We start from the raw sequence: 19,920 nt of genomic DNA, 5'->3' as shown, positions 1-19,920 counted from the left end.
TTTTTGACAGATTACGATAACGTTCCTCCCATTTTTCAATCTTTTTTCCAGCAATCGATTTCGTACTTCCCGGGCTAGGTCCAGGTATTCCACCTGGACAGTTAGGTCCCTAAATCTTTGCCATCTTTTCCTATAAGCATTTTTAATATGGATCAAATCCTTCAGGAGATCCGGCGTGGTGTTGTCTTGGGTGCCTTGGCGGTACTGAACCCGGGGCCGGACTTCATTCTTAGTCATTACCCGTCCAGGACCCGTTTCCAGCGCGGTCCGCACATTTGACGACGGTCCAGAACACTTATTATTATTATTATTATTATTATTATTATTATTATTATTATTATTAGATATTCTGGACCCCACAGCAACATGCAAGACCGCTACTTGGCAGTAAATTACATCTGCTGCCATTGTCATTTTTGACAATGTGACCAACACCATTGTCGCGCGTAGGCAAGTGTGCTGGATTTCTGGCGATACAAATGACATACTTCCGTGCATTATGGACCTTATTATAGAGGTGAACAATTTCACGGTCAATCTCATTCCTATCGTTTATTTCAAATGTGTTTGAATTTTTATTTATATGCCAGGAGAATCTACTGTAATCTAAGAACACTCTCCGAAGGAAAATATGGCTGTTGAAAACGAACCCCAGAAAAGCTTAAAAATGATCGGTTTATGACCAGAATAAGTACATCGAAAATCTACAACCTGTTTCCAGTCATTCGACAGGGTCAGGAATGGAATGAATAAAGCCCCATCTAGCGGCGACAATAGGAATTATGCCGGCTGCCGAAGTACTACTCTGGGGCAGTGATCGATGAATGACAAATTAAATGAAATATTGGACAGTGTTGCTGGAATGAATGATGTCAGGGAAAACCGGAGTATCCAGAGAAAATTCTGTCCCGCCTCCGTTTTGTCCAGCACGAATGTCACATGGAGTGACCGGGATTTGAACCACGGAACCCAGCTGTGAGAGGCCGGCGCGCCGCCGCCTGAGCAACGGAGGCTCCTTATAAGTACATTATGAACAGTAAAATCAATTGGTCTCACCTCCTTTTACACCCCACCGCCGTTAAGTTTATTTACCCCCCCCCCCAAAAAAATTAAAAGAAGGCGTGTTTCTTTATGTTTAAAGGAGATTCCAAACACCAATGTTCAAGTCTATTATCTTCAGTTTCGAGATAAAAGTAGCCCCATAAAAATAATTAACTTTTTTCACTTCCTTTCACACTCCCCCCACCCCCACCCCTAAGTGAATTTTCCAGCAAAAAATACTTGTTTCTTTAATAGTAAAGGATCTTCTAAATACCAATTATCACGACTCTTTCTTCAGTTTTTGATTTATGTGTCCTCATGAAAGGAATTCAACTCCTTTTCACTCACGCCCCCCCAAGATGCCCCCTCCCCCAAAACGCGTTTTTCTTTGTTTTTAAAGGAGATCCAAATACCAATTTTTCACGTCTGTAACAACTTTAGTTTTTATTAGAGGTATGTATTCTCATACAAAGTCAATTTTTAAATTCTTTACACTCCCCCCCCCTCACTGGATTTTCCGAAAATACGTCTTTCTTTACTTTTAAAGCAGATTCCAAATATCAAATTTCACGTCTGTAACGTCTTCATTTTTGAGATATCAGTTGCCTAATTAAAAGAATTCAACACCATTTTCAGTCACTTTTACCGCCCACCCCCTCCACCCAAGTGGTAATTCCGAAAACTAAAAATACACGTTTCTTTATTTTTAATAAAGATAAAAAATACCAGTTTTCAGTTCTGTAACTTGTTAAGTTTTTTTATACATACTGTAGAAATTCTCATTTTGAAATTCCACCCCCTTTTTAGTTCCCATTAAGTGGAGTTTCCAAAAACAAATCACCTATGTTTCTTTACGTTTACAGGAGATTCCAAATACCCACTTTTTACGTCTGTAATATTTTACGTTTCTCAGATATTCTGTAGATATAGTCTTTCAAAAACTTCACCCCACTTTGTCACTCCTGTTTAACAGCCATTAATTGGATTTTCAAAAAAAAAAAAAAACACGTGTTTCTTTATTTTTAAAGGAGATCCCATATACAAATTTTCAGTTCTGTAATATCTTCAGTTTCTGAAATATATGTATCCTCATTAAAGGTATTCAACCCATTATTCACCATTTTACACCCCTCCTATTGGGATTTACAGAAAACAAAAAAATACGTGTTCCTTTATTTTTAAAAAGATTCTAAATACCAATTTTTACATCTGTAAACTTTTAAAGTTTTAAGATGTAGGCACACTCTTTTTAAAAATTCTGCCCCCTTTTCACCCCCATTATTTGGATTTTCCAAAAATGAAAAAAAACAAACATTTCTTTATTTTTAAAGTAGATCCCAAATACCAATTTTCAGCTCTGTAATAACTTCAGGTTCTGAAATATAAGTAGCCTCATTAAAGACATTCAACCGCTTTTTCACCCTTTTCTACCCTTCCTGTTGGGATTTTCCGAAAACAAAAATATACATGTTTCTTTACTTTTAAAGGAGATTCTAAATACATACTTTTACATTTATAAACTTTAACAGTTTTGAGATATAGATACACTCATTTTAAAAATTCACCCCCTGTTCACCGCCATTAATTGGATTTTCCGAAAACAAAACAATACGTGTTTCTTTATTTTTAAAGGAGATCCCAAACACCAATTTTCAGGTCTGTAATATCTTCAGTTTCTGAGGTATAAGTACCGGTATCCTGATTGAAGGCATTCAAACCATTTTTCACCCTTTTTCAACCCTCCTATTGTGATTTTCTGAAAACACAGAAATACGTGTTTCCTTATTTTTAAAGAAGATTCTAAATACCAATTTGTACACCTGTAAACTTTCAAAGTTTTGAGATATAGCTACATTCATTTTAAAATTTCACCCCCCTTTTCAACCCTTTAGCGACGGAATATCCAAAAATCCTCTCTTAGCGAGCACCTACATCTTAATATGAATCTATCCCCAAAATTTTATTTCATTATGTCCAGTAGTTTTGGCTCGGCGATAATGAATCAGTCAGTCAGTCAGGACAAGTTATTTTATATATATAGATATTGGATCAACAAGGACACAGCAACGTCACATCGCAACAGTGCTCAGTGCTCAACATTTTTATTTTTTATTTTTTGCTACGGGCTTTACGTCGCACCGACACAGATAGGTCTTATGGCGACGATGGGATAGGAAAGGCCTAGGAGTTGGAAGGAAGCGGCCGTGGCCTTAATTAAGGTACAGCCCCAGCATTTGCCTGGTGTGAAAATGGGAAACCACGGAAAACCATCTTCAGGGCTGCCGATAGTGGGATTAGAACCTACTATCTCCCGGATGCAAGCTCACAGCCGCGCGCCTCTACGCACACAGCCAACTCGCCCGGTACTCAACAATTTATCCACATAGACATCATCCCACTGTGTTCATATTGAGACGAAAAGATGGAATTTAATTCCATACCACTATTCATCTATTTTTAATATGTTATACTGTACTTGTCACAGTTTTAGTTTCCTTGGGGGGGGGGGGAATTTTTATTAAGTCTTATTGTAATTCACGAATTTTAACCTAATTAGCCGAAGAGAATGTGCATATTCTCAAAACACGTCCGTCCGTCCATCCATCCATCTTTCTATTTACTGTGATTAAGTCAATACGGACCCAATACTGGCCATTATGGTCAAGATTACCGTATAATCTTGAATACCGCCCACAGTGTTTTTTCAAAAATATCGCTTCCAAAATTGGGTGCTGGTCTTATTTAAAATTTTGGGAAATTTATCTTTCTGAATGCACGTAAATCAGGCTTCACTGCTGGCGTGGCTTGGCAACAATGCTTTCTCCACTCTCAGTATACGCTACTTCCGTGCTTGGCGGCAGTCTCGCACACGTTCTCGGAGTATCAACATGAATTCCACAAAGCATTTGCAATCTTTTACTGCAAGTGAGAAACTGAAAGTAGTTCGGGAAGCTGAAATTATTGGAAAATGTGTCGCCGGTAGGAAATACGATATTGACTTGGCGTGTATTCACGATTGGAGAAAGAAGAAAAATGTGCTATTAACATGTAGTGGTGATCATAGAGCTTTTCGAGGACTGAGTGTAGAGTTTCCAGAAATTGAAAAAAAAAAAAAAACTTTAATAATATGTGACAGAAAGGCAGGAATTGGGATATGCTCGCATTGAGAAGCTCTATGAAATACTAGGAATCAGAATATGATCTGCCATTGCTCAAGCGTTAAGGGACTCAGGTTTTACAGTCTTCAAGGAGGTTCATGGTCTCTCTGTTACAGGCAACACCCCTAGAATTGACACGATAGCCTTCAAACGAAAGGGCTTTATAATAGATCCGACGATCCGATTCAAGACATCCGAAACAATCCAATGAGGTACATGAGGAAAAGGAAACAACATACGAACCAACCACCCATTCTATTAACAACACTAGTTGGATGATATGGAAATTATAGGATTGATGGTTGGCATTATAGGAACCATTCCTCTCTTTTTCGTTAAGTTGTGCAAATTATTTAACCTTGATGAGGCATTAATAAGAGAAGCTGCAGTGACTGCCTTGAAATCCTGAAGAATCATATCTCCCAAACTTTTTAATGCAACAACATATGTCCAAAATTCTTATGTATGTAATGAACTCACAATTACTTTTACACACTTAGTCCCCAGGGCCAATCTCCAGTTGGAGAAAATCAAAAATAAATAAATTAATAAAAATAAACAAACAAACAAACAAATAAATCCGTTTTGATTATAATGGTCAAGTTCTTGTTTACCCATCACATTTTTCCATAGCCCCAATTCTGGCATTGAAATCACCAAGGAGTACGAAAGAGCTGCAGATAGTACCTTGGTGATGGTTGTGCTTAGCTGAATGTAGAACTGATCCTTAATATCATCAGTAACATCTGAGGTTGGAGTATAAAAAGTACCTCCTGCGCTGATTGTGATGGGAGTAAGTTGATGATCAATAACCAGTTTAGTCTTCACAGCAAATTTCATACAATGGATGTGACATTCCTATTCCTTGTATCCCTTCCAGAAAATGTAATATCCTGAATCAAACTCAGTAATTTTGCCTTCAGTGTACAGTTTGGTTTCACTCAAAGCAGCAACATCAGTGTAGAGCAACATAGTGAGAAACAGAACAGTACTGTACATAATGTAGATTTTCATAGCTAATTGCTAACTGGGTGTTTTCTTTTCTTTTTTAATATGCTTAACATTTCCCTCACACAGATTTATGACATGGATGGGACAGGAAAAGGCCAAGACTGGAGAGACAGCAACCATAGCTTCAATTTTCAACCCTTAGCATTGTTGAATATAAAATAGGATATCACCATAAACCATCTTCAGGGCTGCTGATTGAGGGGTTTGAACTCATTATCTCCAAAATGCAAGCCTACAGCTTCACAACCCATATTCCATAGCCACTTTACTCTGACATTCGGATGTTAAGTCACTAATATGTAACTGGTCCTTGCTATGCCATCATGACATTTCAGTATTAAAGAATGAATTACCAGCACTCTTTAATTCATTATTACATGATGTTAATATGAGAAGTACTTACCTCAACTGCAATTCCCAGAACCTGCTTCAGTCCAAATTCTTCTTTAACAGTCACTACAACAACAGATCGTCCTGTGGCACTAAATGATTTCATGAGGCCATTTTGGTCAACAGTCACAACTGAATTCAGAGGTCCAACTGCCACACTTTGTTGGTCACCACTATCACTAGAATTTATAGGCAAAGAATACACTGGATTAGAACTATCCATTAAGCTGTAAATCAGCAAACCTTCATGATTTGTTTCCAACTGAACTTCAGAGTTTTGTGCCATAAGAATATATGGCGACTGTGTATCTCCCGCATTAGGAGGCTGGATAAGACGGAGTTCCTCAAACACTTCAACATCCAAACTTGCCTGAAATTCAACCTCAGATTCATTCTCATTCAGAGTCATTGCAGATGGGACTGTAACAAATAAGTAAATTGTTGTTCGACCTGGTTTTAAAGCTGTAAATCTCATTGATAATAGATCTGTATCTGCTATACTTAGTCTAGTTTCATAAAACACATTATTAAGCACACCAAAGTCTTGAGATGACAAAGACCAACTGAATCGAAGTGCTGACTGCACAGAACCTATGACCAATGGAGTAAGTTGATCTGGAATTCCTTGTGCATAAACTGGCATTGTGGCACCGTTTATTATTCTTGTAAGAGGAGCATGTATCTTGATTCCCTCTAATGGCACAACTTTTACAAAAACCATATCTTCTGCATAGACCACTCTCTGTGATTTAGCCTTCTTGAAACCCACTGCCAGAGCAACAAGTTTAGCTTCTCCAATAGCTAATCCACTAACAAGTCCTTTCTTGTTTACTTTTGCTATTGGTTGACCATCAATATGATACTCTATATTAGGTTCAGGCTGAGGTCCTCCATGACAACTGACCTGAAATACTGACCCTACAACAAGAGTCACATTGCGAGGTAAGAGTCTCAAAGGTGGAAACACTTGAATAGGAACAGGCTGACTTCTTACTTCACGATCGCCACGTCCAGCAGCAAAAGTCAAGCGTTTATCTCCCAACTCCAAACCTGTAACAACAAAATGCACTTCTCCGGCTAATGAAGCCTGACTTAAAAGATCCCGGTCATATTGCATCTTGACACTTATTAGCCCCGTTTCCAACAGCGGGCGCAAATCCAAAAGTGATGGATCAGGAACTGGGAGAACATTATCCATAGCATCATATAAGTGCACAACTGCAGGCACACAGCGACCTTTCTCGACTCTTTCAGGCACATCCACTTTAATGGTGCCAACACCGATCACTTGAATCTCTGCTACTGCAGGTTTTGATAAAAGACAGAGATCTACAAGGGCAATTTTTAAAATTCCATCTGCTTTTGGTATAACTTCTATTACTCTTGAGCCCTCTTTATAATGAACTTCTGCAACATCATCTGAGCTTAAGACAAACTCATAGTACCCCGATCCTTGTTCTACATAGAGTGATGCTTTGTTACTTGGGTGATTGAACAAGGAAGTGCGATTAGGTGTGATGATAGTATCATTAACAAGGATTAGACTTAATGTTGAGGTTATCTCTGGAGTGACTTCATAGCCTTTATCATCAAGAATAGCAAAGGGTGGATACTCAGGAACAACTTCTCGATCACGAAGAAATTTCATTTGATAGCCAACAACAGTAGCTACTATTTCTAGAACACCGCTCTTCATTTTAGGTTGAAATACCTGATAATGTCTTAGAGGAAGGAATATTTTACCTTCCTCTTTGACTTCTGCAATGGAAGAGTCAGGTTCCAAAATAGATACTAGAGAATTATCAGATAGTAACCAATCAATCTGCAGACTAGTAATGTTATCAAATTCACGCCCATGTTCATCTTTAACAATTACATATACATTAATATCCCTGTAGTTTTGGGCTACCATTCTTTCTGGATTAAAATTAATTGGGCATACAGCTTCCTCTGGTAAGCTTAGCTTTGGTTCCAATGATAGATAACGAGGTTTTGCACAATAAACTCTGACATATGCAGTAGAGACTGATTGTATGCAATGTTTCACCATGGGTTTGTTTGTAACTGTAAGTAAAACTTCAGCTTCACCAAGTTGTTTACATAACACGTGATAAACAAACACATCTTGCTGATCATGAGCTGACTCTATTGCTTCAACTTCTACAACACTGTGCTCTCCCCCTGTTTCAATCTTACGGGAATGTTCCGCAGGCCAACCAATCCAAGGTCGTGGACCACCAGCAAATACAATTAGTCTTGAAGATCCTACGGCTAGAACAGTTTCTCCCGAGGCAGGGTCAAAAGGTCTTAGGGGTCTATAACTGGCGATAGTCACACTATCCTCTAGTAAATCATTTTCACATGCATATGATACAGTCACTTTTGCAGTACCTATATTTGTAGCCACAATTCCCACAGTGGCACAAGATATTCCTATTGGATTAGTATGCAATGATGCATTATATATAAAATTATCATCACTAATTTTAACTTGAAATGGGATATCATCACACTGAGTAAAGGGAATTAAATTTTCTTTGGGACTGCTTTGAGACAATTTGTCCTCTTTAACAGAGATCCTTTCAGCCAACATAGCAATATGCAGAAAAATGGGACTGCCCACTTCAGCCTCCATAATATGTTCCACTATTTCTAAATTTTGTGGGGTCAAGATATGAAATCGTGAAACACCAAAATTGTTTCGATTACTTGTCATTGCAGCTAGAATTTCTACATAACCTTCAGAACTAGTGTGAACTAAACCAGACTGAGACACTACTGCTATGGCAGTATTATCACTACTCCACACATAGTTCCCATCTCCACCAGCTGCTTTCAGTTGTACATCATACCTGCAAAAAAAAAAAAAAAAAAATTGTTTAGGAAAAAGAGAGAGAGCATGCACGTGCACATACACACACAAAATTGCAACAGAAAATAGGCTTATAGCGATCTGGGTCTACAACATTAAAGTCAGAGGGTCTACAACATCAAAGTTAGACCCTTAATCCTTTCAGTGCCAACAATGATTACCCCAATTCTCATAAATGTTGTAAGAACTGCTGAAGATTATATCAACACTTTACTTAACAGACGCAGTTATTTTTAAATTCTCTAGATGGCACCAATGGCATGATTTTTCAATAGTTGGAATCTTTAGTTTCCTAATTCAGCCAACTCATATAGTGGTACAGGGATGCAATAATGTTTTTCGTCCCGTAAAAATGTTTGATATTTTCATCCTTGACCCAGGCTCAAGACCAAAGTCAGCACCTATGGTTCCAATGAGTGTATTAGGGTAATTCCATGTGAACTGACCCGTTTGTTACCAAAAGACACACTTGTAATATGCTGCTAATGTTAAAAATCAAATAGAGAAATAATAAGAAATCATATGTTAAGTAAAATATCTACTTTACACACCATTCCAAAATTATATAATATTCAATGTTATTTGCATACATTTTTAAGTAACAGGTGGGACAGCTCACGTGGAATTACTCACTTCTCAATAACACAAGTTAATGAAAACTAAAAACAGAATTTATTTACCTTTGCTTAAAGACATTTATGACACAGAAGTGCCCTGATGCTGATACCAATCAGAATTTTTTGAACTTGACATATTTTTAACAATTAATTTTGTGAAATGTAATCATGAAATTCCTGATAAGATATTTCTTTAAAATTGTATTGCAGGAATAACATTAATTACAGAGATTTTACTTTCAGTCTATTTCTGTCATCTGTCCATTGTGAATTCATTAAAGAAAAAATTCTTTCCACACATGCAATATGGCCAGGTAATCAGAAATAGAACTCAGCCAATTTAAGCGATTCAGAATATTGTTGACTGGATTTACACTGCTTTAAGAATGGAATCCATTTATTACTAGTTAACAGATACTGTTGCCTTTCATAAGGATGATAGGCGATGGCTTAATTTAGTCCATGGAATTGTGAGAGTACATTTTGGCAATTATTCCTTGTTAACTATGATACAACTGCTTAAGTTATTACTTTTACCATGGAGCACAGAGGTATTCATGCAGAATGGATGTGTTATTAGTTATAACATTAATAATTTGGCCACATAAAATATTGAGATTTGGAACAATTTTCAATGACATTTACGGATCATCAGTCATTCAAGACTTGATTGTAGGGCTGATTTCCAGTCGCGGCAGTTCACCCTTTTATCTTTGTCACTATCATTCTGATCGTCTTGGTAAGAACACCACTAGTCTTATTGTCTGTGTGACCAAGCTCAACAATGGATATGGCAAGACAATAATGTGCCATGAGTCGGCTGCGCGCGTATTTGAATTTTACAAGTTTGAGAAAGGGTCATTGATGGTCAGTGATTTATACTATAAACAGTGTTTTCTGAAATTAATTCAGCTAAGGTGAACTACGAAGATACTTGATATGAGTGCAATTCTGTTTATTGGAAATCTTGTATGTCGCTAAACAAATGATTAAAAGGAAGGAATACGGCAATTGCTGACAATAGTGTATCCAGATTTTAGCAGTGTGCTGACTGTGAATGCTACATGAAACGTGTGAAGTGATACTGATGTCAAATCTATGGAATATGTGCCGTACGGAAATATTTAGTCGATGCTGGCGTGGCTACACACATGTATAGACTGTTGTAAAATACAGATTGTAAATACTTTCTTTAGGTTAAGCTAGATATAAGAGTTTGTTGGTAACAGTTGTAATATCATTTTTAAAGCAAGTATTGCTTTATTTCTTCTGGAATTATGTGTGGTGTACTTTCTCTATAACAATGTACTTAATACTCAATTTTCAGTTACAGGTGAATGAGAATGTTTCAAATAAGCCAAGTATAGAGAGGTTTGAGAAAGCCGTAGACATGTCTAACTAAACAACATGGGGACTGGAAGCCCTATGATTATGGTTAATTAACCACCATAGCATGTGGCAGCGGTGTTCCAGCAAAGATAACTACTCTATTTATCCTTTCTTTCATTTTATTGAAAATTCCTTTCTTATTTTTATCCTACATTTAGCAGTGTGATTCAAGTAATGTCATTTATTTGAAAGCGAAGCAAATAACGTGGAGATAGTGTAACCCTACTGTATGTAGCACCATATAAATTTTTGGAAGATTCACAGTCATACTATGGGATTATATCAGCTACAAGTACTGTATTTAAGTTAATCTGAATTATTTGATTTTTGGTCTCAATTGATGAGTTTTATGGTGGAATACGTGTTATCATGACAGTATTATGCAATTTGACATCAAGTATTCGTAATCGCTAGAAGTGTATATTAACATTGATGAGGTAGTGTGATCTTTGAAATGTGGTACATTACTCTGCTACATATTATTATGACATGTGACATGTATATGAACTGAGTGTGTTGTTGTAATTGAGTCCTCTAAATTATTAAATATGGTTAGATAGGTAGATAGATAGCCCGGAGTCTTCGATACGTTATAAGTGACGAATATAGGCAGGTAGATGGCCAGGAATCTTCGAGATGATTTTGATGGTAATAATAATATGAGCAGATAGACAGGAATCTTCGAGATGTTACTGATGGTAATAATAATGTGCGTAAATAGCCATGAGTCTTTGAGACATGTAAGAGTGAATAATTAGGCTGGTAGTTAGCCGTGTAAATGTTGTGAGGATCTTTGAAAAAGATGACTAAGTTATTATAAAGGGAAGAGTAGATTGTGTACACCGTATACTTTAGATCACCATAGTTGATGTTGATAACATTTGGAAAATTAGTTGACTGTATTTACATTTAACTCTTTCCCGCGGATTGCGTAGTAAAGCGTACTGGAGTCACACATTGTCTCCCGCGGGTTGCGTAGTAAAGCGTACTCAACTTTCAAACCGACTTCCTCTGCCATCTGTCTGCTAAACATATAACTTCTTGGAACCAGTGAATTCCCTACGCTTCCTAGATAAAACTGGCATGCACGGAATCCTAAAATAAAGTGTTCTTTTATACGTTTTCTTAGATAGAACAGACAGCCGACTAAATGTAAACACATTGCAGCAACATGGCTGCTCATAACCAGTTGAGTGCGGAGGACATTTGTTACAAATTAGATCAATATGTTGACAAATGCAATGGTAGTGAGTTTGAAGTTGTAGGTATGATAATAAAAATGGTATAGGAAGCATTTGGGACGATATCAATCTGAGGGAGATCGAAATACAGCACAGGACAGGAAATGTTCATTCAGGTAGTCTCCCCTTTAAAAATATTAGGCCTACTTGTAAGAAACTTAATTATCAGTTGTAATTCTTCAGTTAATTCTGTTTCGGACTATGAGCCTCTACTTAATTACATAATATTCAAACTAATGTCAATTTATCTTCCAATCCCATTCAGTAAAAAAATGTTGATAGTTTGTATGTCCGAGAGGAAGTAAGATTTGCTATCTAAATCCGACTGATCCCGAAAAGGAAATAAATTGGGAGATTCAGGGTTAATTCCTGCATTCTCTGCATTACCAAGAAAATAAGAGCCCCACCAGGTCCAGCAATTCAGACTGACTTCAACAACAAGCAATTTAACATTATGCACCTTATTGGATGCTTCTCGATGTATCATTCTCAACAAGGAGGGGGGTTCTTGCATGTAATTAGGTGATCTCATTGTATCATTTTAGAATAACTATAGTGTATTTTCCTGTGTTACAAAATTTGAAAGTGGTATCTTAAGTGGTTTTTACAGAATAAATTATTCAGTGAAGGTACTCCACAACTATACCTGACAAGCAAATTATTACTCTAGGTTTCGCCCGACAGTGAGTCAAAGATATTCCGTGGGAAAGGATTAAGTCATTGGAGATATTATTGTCTTATTCTGCCCTCATTTTGTTATTATTGGAGTCCATGCACATAATTAATTCTATGTCTGATATTACTGAATTGAGACTGTGATCATCTATAACATATTAGAGTTATGATTTGGATCTTCCATCAGAACGGAATTTTCAGAAATGTTAATATTTCAATGTTTACATGTACATTTCTTTGATGTGTGCATGTTGCACAATCTGTTATTGTTCATTTGGGATGCTATCCTTGTGTTATTTCTGGATTGCACATATATCATGTTGGAATTACAAGTGCAGACAGCAATGTTCTTAATGGGTTATTATTGGGATGTGATCCTATTGTTTTATTCTCCATTGTTTCATTTATTTCTCATTTATGTTTGTGAATGATGGCTATTCTTGTACATCGTACGCGATTGGTCATCTGAAATTCAGCAACCATTGCTTGATTCTCAATGGCTGTGATTTATTTACTTTATGGACGTGGAAATTTTCAAATTATATCATAATATTTGGTTCTTTTCTTTTCTAATGTATTTAAATTATTAATTAAGTTACTATCTATGAAGAAATCATAATATAGAGAAATAGAGAACTTATCAAACACAGTGATATACAAATAAATAATCGTTATGCCAAACAAAACAAACAAAAGCTATAAATAATTGCCAGACCAAATAAACTGTAAATTTATCATAACGTCAAACAAGATTATTTTAAACCAGGCTATATCAGACCAGATTATTTAAAACAGATTACATTAGATCAGGTTTAACAGACCAGGCTACATTATGCCTTAATTTACCATAACGGCTATGCAAGCAGTTGTCATTCTATAAATACCATAGGTAATGAATGAATCGTCATTTCAGAGTAGTAGGCAACTGCTATTTCGGAATAGTAAAGAACATATTGCTAGCCTATTAATACCATATGTGTTGAGTATAGATTGCTAAACCTATGTAAACAAATGATAATGATGCTTGTTGTTTAAAGGGGCCTAACATCGAGGTCATCGGCCCCATGTAAACAAATATAAATGTGGAAAGCAAGTATAAGTTGTCAGAGCAAACCAGTATATTATAGTCAAAGCAGTTTGAGTAAATTAATGCCTGTTGCTCACGGTAAAATTTTCTGTCAAATTTATTGTACAATAATTTAATTTTATAAAATTTCTGTTGCTCACGGTCAAATTTAAGTTTTATAAAACCTTTGACAAAACTTTCATAAAATAGGACATGTTCTATTCCGTAAAATTAATTTTACGAAATGAACCAATCAGCGAAGCTGACATCATGATGATGCAGGCGCTACGTCGTGAGAAGATTGCAAAGCTCAATTGTAAACAAACACTTCTTTCTAAAATGGCAGGTTCCGGGTGGACTAAGGAAGCTGTTAGTGTTTTACTGGACGAATACCAGAAATATCCATGTTTGTACGAGGTTAAAACGCCACTTTACCACAACAGAAATGCAAGAAGAGAGGCAGAAAACACAATCGCTGAAATTGTGTCACAAGTTCGGCCGAATACAAGCCCGGCTGATGTGAAGTCAAAGATAAACGGGCTTCAAACTCAATTCACTAATGAGAGATTAGTACTGAATTTGATCAATCGTAATTATTTGAGATTGATTGATTTTTCTTTAAATTTGATATGAAGTTTATAATATGGCAGATAGTAAAGCTAGTTCTATTCATGCATTCACGGTTGACTTGGTAACCTGTCAAAAATTTAAATGCAGTAATTATTAATGTACAACCTACTGTGTACCAATAAACAGGTTTTTTGTTCAGTGTATATTAAAACGTGACTGACTTATTTAAATCTGCAAGTTTACTGTAGTAGATTACATTCAATTGTTTGTTTTCAGGAATAAGGTTATGAAATGTTTACACAGTGGAATGGGTGGCAATGAAGTATACAAACCAACATTTGCTTGGTATGACCGTATGCTGTTCCTTATTCCACATATTGCTACCAGGAGCAGCAAATCAAATTTGGATATGAATACAACTTGTAGTAGTGATGACAGTCAGGTAAAGTTTATTTCTAAATCTAGATTTCATAGGTTACAAGATAGTCATGTCACATGTGACCTGTGCAACAACCAAATTTAAATATGAAAGTTATTTTTTTTTTTGTGAGTAGGAGAGTGATATTCTTTGAATGTGAAACTCCACCTTTTGTTTTGCTATCTGTCTTCCTGATCCACATATTTTCCAGCATGGTATGATTGACTCTTCTAGTAGGTGGTGGGATAAATGTATTCATTTCAATGGAGGATATTGACAGTCAGAGTTAATCAAACATCAATAACTCTATCAATGGGGGATGCAAGGTCATGTCTGAATATTCCTGAGACATGGGATACACACCTCTTGCATCCATGCATATGTAAAATTCAGGGTTAGCCAAATTGTATTCCTTCATAATCTGTGAAGGTAGGGAGTATGTGTGAGTAAGAGGAATATTCTGTATCAAAAGAAGTATATGTCCACCTATCCAATACTTTTAAAATTTAATTATCTCTGTAGATTATTTACATGGTAGCCATGGACCATAATTTAATAGTCTCTTTAAATTATTTTACATGGTAACCAGTAACCATGGACCATGTAAAATAATCTAAGGATACTATTAAATTATAAAAGTATTGAACAGGTGGACATACAGATATTTATTTTGATCATAATAGTCAATACAGAACCTGTACACAATTTAATTACTGAGCATTCATGTAGGCTGTAATGCAGTAAAGACAACTAGGCTTAGGTGGATTATTTTAAATCATAATTTAATGATACCTGTAAACACTCAATAACTTAAGTTAATATATGAATTCCTGCACTAATTCAATTTAATTCCATACCACTTTTATTATGTCATGTACTGTACTATTTGAAAGCTGAGCGATGGCTGTGCAAAGTACAGGGTGTTGAAACATCTACAAGGGCTAATACTGGTATATTACAAATTATGTTAATCTACATCCATCTCTTGGCACAGGCCAGAGCAAAGTGTAGCTTCCACTGAAGTCCCAGTCTCATCCATGGCTGTGACAATATGGAAGCTGCTGGGGTATGGGTGGTGATGATTAATGACATTCAGAGCACAACCAGTGTGTCTGAGTGTCATGAAAGGTGTTGCTCACAGGGTTAGTTGTGCTACATTGGCACTGTCTGGCCCAGTGAGGATAGCAATGCCAAACTACCTCACTCTTCATCTTGCCTAGTATGCCTCATTTTGGTACTGCCATTGATTTTTGTGGTTTCCCTATAACTGCTAAGCCTTTGGTGATGCTATTTGAGGATCCAACCAGCCTCTGGGCTGTTGACCTAACAGACACAGACATGTTAATCTACAAGAATAGTAGCTAAATATTTGGCCAACCTTAAGAGGAACAACTGTGATAAACATCATTCCAAACATACTTGTCTAATTAAAACTACACCCTTACAAATTAAAATTAACTCATAATTTCAAAAGTAGAAAGAAAATTGAATTTAAACTTTCATCTCAAAGAGTGGTAACTAAGTATCTATTCACTATACTATTATGGGCTTAAAATTATTTTTTTTTAATGTAAAACTCTACTGTACACCTACATTTATAAGAAGGGTTCATTTTAAAACAATATTGTAAATGACAGTCACAGAGAAATACAATTAACATGTTTGTTATAAATAACTAGAATCGAAATTTATCCACACAGTGATCTTGCCATGATACTTTGCCTACACCATTAGTCTTTCAATGTGTTCCAGATACTTAGTGGTGTTTGCAAAACTCTGTTTCCACCTTGCCTCTGGATTTCTCCCATGATGAGATCCCTTCTTCACTCCCCTAATTGCACACTGCCTTCTTGTACATTTTCTTCATCCACACTGTGAGGTGGCATATAAACTCCCCTGTTCTCTTCCAAAAGGAAGTTGTACAATACACAGGTAGCAAGGACAATGGATTCCACTTTGTCAACAGAGAGTGTCCTTTACTCAGTAATTCCCTAAAAACATTTGCCATAATGCCAAATGCATTTTCAACTACACATCTGGCCCTACTTAATCTGTAGTTGAAAATTTTCTGCTCTCTTGTCAGCCCTCAGTACCCAAAAGGCTTCATTAGGTTGGAAGAGAGGGGAAAAGCAGCATCTGCAATCATTACATATGGCACTTCACACTCAGTTTCAGGAGGTTTGCGAGGGGGAGGAATGTTCAGTGTTTTATTTTGGACTGATGCAAACAAGGTGCTGTTTTGGTAGACACCTCCATCACTTGCTCGTCCATTGGTCCCAACATCAATGTATATGAATTTATAATGGGCATCCACCAGACCAAGCAAAACAATGCTGTTAGTACCCTTATAATTATAATAGTGAGAACCACTTGATCTAGGAGCTGCAAACTGTATATGCTTCCCATCCAATGCACCCAAAAAATTAGGGAAATTCCATTTCTCTTCAAATTCATGTGCAATCTCAAGCCATCCAGTCACAGTATCTGGAACCTGAAAAAAATTGTGTTTGTTTTAAAGGTTACTCTGCCTGATGGCTCTGTAAAATTCGATGACAATGGGATGCTGACTGTATATGAAGAAGAAAATACTGACAATCAGTCATGTACATCACAGACTGCAGCAAGTACATCAGGTAGCTTATATATGTTTATAGAAATATCAAAACATAATATTTTAAACAATTTGTTGAGGCAACTAAAATACACTGTAGGTAATTGAGTTCAAAAAGAAAATTGACAATCTTCTGGTGATAAATTTTCCTTCTCGACTTTCTAGGAAGTTAATGGTTTCCAGAACTTATTAATGGTATACTGTAGTAGGGTAATTACTCACATTATGATATTATGCAGTGACGTTAATTCAGAAACATGCATATTATTTATGCAATCACTGTGAATTAGCTTATTATTATTATTATTATTATTATTATTATTATTATGATTATTATTTCCAGGCACATCACGAAAACGGAAGAAGGGGTCGATTGAAGACGATGTCCTCCTTCAGGCTTCAAAGGTGCTTCACTCAGTGTCAAATACTGAAGATGCAGATGATGAATTTGGCAAATTTATTGCCTCAGAACTGAGAGCTCTTACCGACACAAAAATTAAAATTCTTACCAAACATAAAATTCAAAAAGCAATAATGGATGCTCAGTTGGAAGTATTAGGCCTACTAAATACAGACTAGGAAAGGAGTTCCCACAGCCTAAAAGACGATATTGTACATATTTATGTAATATTTTTTAATAATTATGTTGTTTAAATAAATTCAAATATTTACCTTCATACACTTTTCCTTCAGTGAAGAGTATATTTCCCTACATGTTTCAGGAATAATACGTGCTAGAGATCCAAATGGTATTCTAGTTGAATACATCAAGTTGATGTAACTTTCTCCAGTGGTCAGAAATCGGAGTGTCACTTGCAGTCTCATTTCAAGAGTGTCTTGTCGAATAATTTTGGGACCAACAAGATCCAGAAGTTTTTTAAAACTGCCTTCCTTAATTCTTAGAAAATTCCCATATGAATGCTGGTATTCTAACCTCAACTCATTTTCAACCAAGGACAGCAATCCTCTACCTTCTTCTCTTCTTTTTATCCAATCCCGAGTCCAGCATTTCCTGGCATTTCTTTTCTTCCTTTTTACCACTGTACAACATATAATTGCAGCTAAAGCCGCAAGTAATAGATGGGATTAGTGATCACAAAGCTGTTTTTGTGGTAATTAAAAATAAATGTGAAAGAAAGGAAGAGATTAAAATTAGGACTGTTAGGCAGTACCATCATCATCATCATTATCATCATCATTTCCCTTTATCCAGCTGTAGCCGGGTAGGGGCAAATATGGTTCCTCTCCACTTTCTTCGGTCTTTCCACCACTCCTCTTCCAACACTGTGTCCCAGTCCAGGTTTCTTACTATAATGCTGCGTTGGATGGTATCCTTCCATCTCAATCATGGTCGTCCACGGCCTCACCTTCCTTGAATTTGCATTTCCATCACCTTTTTTGGCATTCTTTCGTCGCTCATTCGCTTTATGTGCCCAAACCATCTTAGTCGGCTCTTCTCTATTCTATCATTCATTTTTTCCACTCCAATTTCTTCCCGGATTTTCTCATTCCTTATTTTGTCTCTTCTACTCTTCTGTATCATACTCCTCAAGAATTTCATTTCGGCTGCCTGTATTCGACTCTCATCCTTCTTTGTCATTGTCCAAGTTTCTGCTCCGTAAGTTGTTATGGGTACGTAATACATCTTGTACATAGTATCCTTTGCTTCCATTGGCACATCTTTGTCCCATAACATATTTCTTACACTATGATAGAAACAACTTCCAGCTTGAATCCTTTTACTAATCTCAGCATCCAGTCGAGCATTCTCCATTAATTCACTCCCCAGGTATTTAAACGTTTCCACTACTTCCAGGGACTTGTCTGCAAGTCTAATCTGACCTTTTCCTTCTTTCTCCCCTCTAGTCATAACAAGAGTTTTACTCTTTTCTACACTTATTTTCAATCCACATTCTTCAATCTTCCCATTCACCACATTCAACTGTTCTTGAACCTTCCAGTCGTCTTCTCCCCAAATCACAATATCATCTGCAAATAACATCATGTTCATTTCTCTTCCTCCATATGCTGCTTTTGCCATTCTCATGATGTCATCCATTACTATTGTAAACAGGATTGGTGATAGAACACTTCCCTGTCTCAGCCCACTAGTTATTTTGAACCAACTTGTCCCGCCAACTTGTGTTTGCACGCAACTACAACATTCCTTATACAATGCCATGATCATTTTTATTAATCCCTGTCCAATTCCTTTTTGCACCAGACTGTCCCAAACTTTCGTCCTAGGGACACTGTCATATGACTTTTCAATATCAATGAATGTCATCACCATATCATTCCCGTACTCCCAATGCTTTTCCATTAGTTGTCTCATAATGAAAATGGGCTCTATTGTTGACCTTCCACTTCTGAAACCAAACTGATTTTCCTGTATCTGCTTCTCAACCCTCAACCTTATTCTACTTTCCAGTATCCTTTCCATTATCTTAGCAACATGGGATATTAGAGTAATTCCCCTGGAGTTCTTCAAAACTTTCTTATCACCTTTCTTGAAAATTGGGATGATTATTCCTTTTTGCCAATCCTCAGGGACCTCCTTATTCTCCCAGACATTCCTGAGAATCCGATATGTCCACTGCAGGCCTACAGCTCCAGCTGCCTTTATCATCTCCACTGAAATTTCATCTATTCCAGCAGTTTTTCCATTTTTCATCTTTCTTACTGCCATTTCAATTTCATTCATTGTAATTTCTTTATCCATTTCTTCGTCAACTAATTGCCTTTCCTGGTCGTCCATTGAATGACTGTCATCCGTTCTTATGTTCAGCAGCTTCTGAAAATACTCTCTCCATCTATTTCTTATTTCTTCTGGCTTTGTTAAAATTATGCCACCTTCATCC

General features: G+C 36.6%; 1 protein-coding gene across 1 annotated transcript in view; it reads right to left on the bottom strand.

The window, feature by feature from the left end:
- The window catches only part of Gp210 (nucleoporin 210), a 461,410-nt gene that overhangs the window by 291,324 nt on the left and 150,166 nt on the right, over nt 1–19,920 (bottom strand). The window contains exon 7 of the mRNA XM_067145468.2: nt 5,614–8,452. Coding sequence (XP_067001569.2) covers nt 5,614–8,452 — 2,839 coding nt within the window. The remainder of the gene's footprint in view (nt 1–5,613; nt 8,453–19,920) is intronic.

The sequence above is a fragment of the Anabrus simplex genome, chromosome 4 (assembly GCF_040414725.1).
Source record: "Anabrus simplex isolate iqAnaSimp1 chromosome 4, ASM4041472v1, whole genome shotgun sequence".
In the NCBI taxonomy this organism is placed as follows: Eukaryota; Metazoa; Arthropoda; class Insecta; order Orthoptera; family Tettigoniidae; genus Anabrus; species Anabrus simplex.
Note: the sequence above shows the minus strand (reverse complement) of the source record. Positions and strands in the feature narration are given on the sequence as shown.